This window comes from Sinocyclocheilus rhinocerous, unplaced genomic scaffold, assembly GCF_001515625.1.
Source record: "Sinocyclocheilus rhinocerous isolate Xijiao unplaced genomic scaffold, SAMN03320098_v1.1 scaffold1314, whole genome shotgun sequence".
Taxonomy (NCBI): Eukaryota; Metazoa; Chordata; class Actinopteri; order Cypriniformes; family Cyprinidae; genus Sinocyclocheilus; species Sinocyclocheilus rhinocerous.
This window is the reverse complement of record NW_015644118.1, coordinates 676,231-680,749: the sequence shown is the minus strand read 5'-3', so window position 1 is coordinate 680,749 and position 4,519 is coordinate 676,231. Positions and strand designations below refer to the sequence as shown.

Sequence of the window (4,519 nt, the reverse complement as noted above, 5' to 3'; positions counted from 1 at the left end):
AAAACTCACATAGCTGTTATTAAATTAACATATGACTCACTGCATTTCAAGCCTTTACTTTCAGTCATATCGGACACTTAAAGCAGGAAGAACAGTGTTTGTACTAAATGTTCAAAGCAAAGCTAATTTTAGTGATAAAAAAAATAAATAATTAAAATAAAATAAATACATTTTAAAAGACTGAATATTAAAAAAGTAACTTTTAAAAACATTCAAAAAGTACAATTATGATCACATATTAAGTAAAAAAAAACCTGCTTTGACAAGTTAAAAAATTCCAGTGTATGTTTCATAGCGATCTGGTACAAAGGTGACATTAAAAACACCTAGCTTAGGGATGTACAGTAGTCTCTAATGGATTGCCTCTGTATGTTACAGAGGACGAGTTTGTCTCACCTCTGCGGCTTATTTTCCGACCCCCACTCACAGATGCTTTCTTTGTGTCTAGCACGGAGTCCAGAAGCACTCCAGTGCCTGGCGCTGCTTCCAGACGATTCTCAATGTGTCGCAACTGAGACAAGACCACAATTAGCCATTGAGTCAACAGATCTCTGCACTCATGAGGATAATGCTACAAATACTAAACCCACAGAGTATACCTCTGAATCTTACTTTCTGATCTCTTATAATTGGGCTTCTTCAGAACTATTTGAATCACAAATGACAAAGTCTGTATGTAACAGGCATCTGTTTTGGCATCATAACCAGAACTTGAAACACATGTTAAGAAATACTCACGGCAGCTTTGGTCTGATTTAGACAATTCCAGGCATGAGATATCTCTGCTGAGAGATAAACATTAACATAAGTAATCAAGCAAACATGCTCATGATGATTCGAAATATAGGGTGACAGTTGGACAAACCTCTCCTGTTGTCTTGCCCAACAAGGGCAGCCTGGGAAGAGACAGAGGCTGGTGGCCCCGCCTCACTTCGCAAGCGACTACACATCGCTATGCCAACCTGAGAGGAAAGGGGAAAAACAGGCAAACAATGTAAGAGAAGCAATTATCTTGTCAACATCTGCTGTCAAACATTGTTTTCTCTGGCAATGGCTTGTTGCTTAGATTATGACCCTAAGAGGCACTAAAGACATGACTTCATTCACAGTACTCTTTGTGCAAAAGGAGAATACAAATTTGGCCAAACCATAAGATAGTTATGAAGATAGATTGATTGAAGCATATCAGGCCTCAGTTGTTCCATCAAAGTGTGGGTTATTAGCAATAGTGTACAATTTGTTTGATTGCCTGGAGGCCAGACATATGACATCTCAGTCTCAGAGCATCAAGTCATTCGAATCACACTGTCTTCCTCTAAGTTATGACATAGAGTCCCTGTCTTTGTAAGTTCCCAGAGTGAACAGATTCAATGGTCTATTATACAGTAAAAAGGAAAAAAAAAAAGGTTTTGTGCAGACTGTCTAAAACACTGTGAAAAATGCACAAAGTATTCCAAAGGGACACTGAAATCACTCCCAGCTCAGAAACTTGAATTATACTGAATTAATAATGCATGCATAAGACATATCTTAGAGGCTTGCGTGCATATTTCATTGACTTCTGGAAAGCAGAGGTGAAGAATCATTTAAACATGTTCTACTGCTTTTCTAACAGTAGTGAATGAGGTAACAGATACCAAATGTGTCTGGAATGAGGAAAACAACTTTAAAGCCAGCATGAAATTCACCTTATCTATTTTCTAAATGCAAATAATGGGCCTTGTTATGAACAATTAATCAGTTTATTTCATATGTTTTTTAACTTTGTAGTGTTTAATCAAAACATAACTGGTTGTCCAGTGAAAAACAACAGACTTCTCTAATAATTTATTCTTTTGGGTGAATGGCCACATCTCCACGTCCAATCAACAACCAATGTATACAACCAAATCCAAGCCATATATTTTTCATTTTTCTATAATTTGCAAGAACGAGGCAGGATTTAAGCAGACTGAAAAAGTCTCTAAATATTCTTGGCCAATCTGATGCTTTTAGCTACCAATAAGAAAATAATACTTTTAGTTTCGTTTAAGGCGACAGTTTAAGGCAACACTGTCTTCATTTACTCACCTTCATGTTGTTCCAAACTTTCTTTTATACAGCACAAAAAGAGATGTTAAGTATAAAGTTACAGACTGACAGCCTCAGTGAGAATTTCACTTTTAGTGCATCTTTTTTTCCATATTAAAAAAAATGAAAGGTAACTGAGACTCATTCAACCTAACATCTACTTCTGTGTTCCAAGGAAGAAAGCCTGCCATACGAGTTTGGCACAACATTGAGGGTAGGAGGATATCATCTAATAACACAGAATCCAGCAAGGGAAAAAAAAGTTATTTTATTGAAAAAGATTTTGCTCATAACAAACAAAACTTAAAAGTGACAAGGTTTGTGTCAATGACAGTCTATTCAGCTAAACCCTTTTTACAATTATAAAGACACAATCTGTGTGTGAGAGGTTGCCAGGGACTTTGATAAGAAATAATGAGGCTACCTGTGACACTCACCTGTTAAATAAAAGAGATTTAGATTTAGAACTGTAGAAGTACAAACAAAACAAGTACTTGAACAAAGTGCTTTAGACTGGAGATACTGACAGAAGCGACAATCTGATCCGATTCTATTTTAACAAATCAACACTTGTCAAAAACGAACAAAATAAGCACAGCAAAAGAATCAAAGCTTTACGCGTTTCAAAGTTCAAAATGGCAAAGCAACTGCCAAGAAAAGCACAAAATATCCTTTGATTTACCCATAAAAGACCCACCATCTTCACACACACACACACACACACACACACTCTCCAGTTACTTTCATATCACATTTTGGGAACTGAAACTTCATCTAACCTAGTATACACAGCACTGTACAGTTATGAGATTATAGTTTCAGTTAATAATGACTGCTCACACATTAAAACAATACTAATTAACATGACTAACAACAAGCAAGATGGACATGTTACGCCTTCATGCATAACATATAATGTACCAGAACTCACTTTCCAGCAGCTTTATTCAGAGACATCAGTCCACCTTGTCTTCCTGACTGCTGGACACATCGGACAGTCGGCGATTCTGTCACCTCTACCTGCACCGAGACCCAGTGAAAAAGGTGATTTAACAGTGAAAACTCAAAATCTTGATTTATAAACTAGTAGATTAATACTTCATTATGCAAATCAACCTGACACAGCACTCATCTTAAATCCAGTGCTAATATTAGATACTGGAATACAGCAACTGATTAGCCCTCCAACAACTACTCATAAGCATCACTCTGAATTACAAGTAAAAGGAAATATGGCACATCAGCAGACATAGCATTCATATTCAAGATAAAATCTCCAGAGGAGGCTTCTAAAGGACTCTAAAAGAGTCTGACCGCGTTAATATATACACTCTACTTTGCAAGAGTTAAGCAAATAGGCATAAAACATTACTTAATATAAAGGAAATTAAAACATAAAAAACACAATTTACAGTTAAAGAGCAACATAAGCATTAGATACACATGTATTAATGCAGAATCAGAACTACAATACTCTAGCAAACAAAAAAACATAAGACACTCAAGAAGACATTCATATAACACACGCATAAAAAGAAACACAGCTGACGCAAAATAAGTGTCAATCACACAAATGCAACTTCACATAAACTAACGTTAACGTTACCTTCCTGAGGAGAAATCCAACAGCGAACTAAACCAACCAAACAAACAACAGACTAGACGTCTAGCTTGAACCAATAATTACGTAAGTTACCTTAGACAGTTTCACAATATTTAAACGAAATTTGTGGACTATGTGTTTAAATCCTCTGGCGAAAGTTATTGCTAACAGCTGCTGCTAACCGGCTAAACCATTAAAGGTCGCTAACAAACTTTTTTTTGCATTTCTGTGACCCGGTTGTTTTTCGTTAAGCGTTCAGGTCAGAATGTAATTGGTTAGTACCTACCTAAAAGTTTATTGTACCCGCTACCCGCCTTTCGGTGTATGTTTCCCGGCTTTAATGATGAGTTAGGACGGCGGTTGGCTAGATTTGACGGTCCGCCATTACCCAACCAACTGTTCCAGGAAGTTCACGTCTGAGAGAAACTCGCGATACTTCCGTAAAGAACGTGTGGGTTTTTCCTTGGCCGTGTTTGACATCTAGTGTTCACTAATGGTATTGCATCAAATATCATGATACTTTGAGTCATGGGACAAGAAAGCCCTTTTAGTTCACCCGCAGAGTTCAAAACAAGGTCAATACTAGCTCTGGTGTGAGCAATTATTATTACATTTTCCGTGTATAATAATAAATACTTTTTATCGTTGTTCTTGTTGCCGTTTATTCATTGTGTATTGTGGAATGTATTCAACAGTTAGGCAAGAATAGCTTACTGTCATTCCACCTGTCAGTGTTTGTGGTGTTTCCAGACTAGAGGATGTGAGCTGTGTGGAGTGGAAGCAGAGTGAGGAGCACAGTTGTGTGATCTTGCCTGGAGTGAAGAGAGGTGTTTTTTTTTTTTTTTT

General features: G+C 37.0%; 1 protein-coding gene across 7 annotated transcripts in view; it reads right to left on the bottom strand.

Moving 5' to 3' along the window:
- The window catches only part of LOC107758004 (centrosome-associated protein 350), a 45,149-nt gene extending 41,085 nt beyond the window's left edge, over window positions 1–4,064 (bottom strand). For 5 of the 7 annotated variants that reach the window (XM_016575627.1, XM_016575632.1, XM_016575629.1 and 2 more), the window contains exons 1-5: window positions 3,960–4,064; window positions 3,002–3,090; window positions 866–962; window positions 739–785; window positions 397–511 (exon numbers count right to left, since the gene is read on the bottom strand). In XM_016575627.1, coding sequence (XP_016431113.1) covers window positions 397–511; window positions 739–785; window positions 866–950 — 247 coding nt within the window. In that variant the 5' untranslated portion in view covers window positions 951–962; window positions 3,002–3,090; window positions 3,960–4,064. The remainder of the gene's footprint in view (window positions 1–396; window positions 512–738; window positions 786–865; window positions 963–3,001; window positions 3,091–3,959) is intronic. The other 2 variants (XM_016575628.1, XM_016575633.1) reach the window with 1 other exon arrangement.
- Window positions 4,065–4,519: the final 455 nt, after the last annotated feature.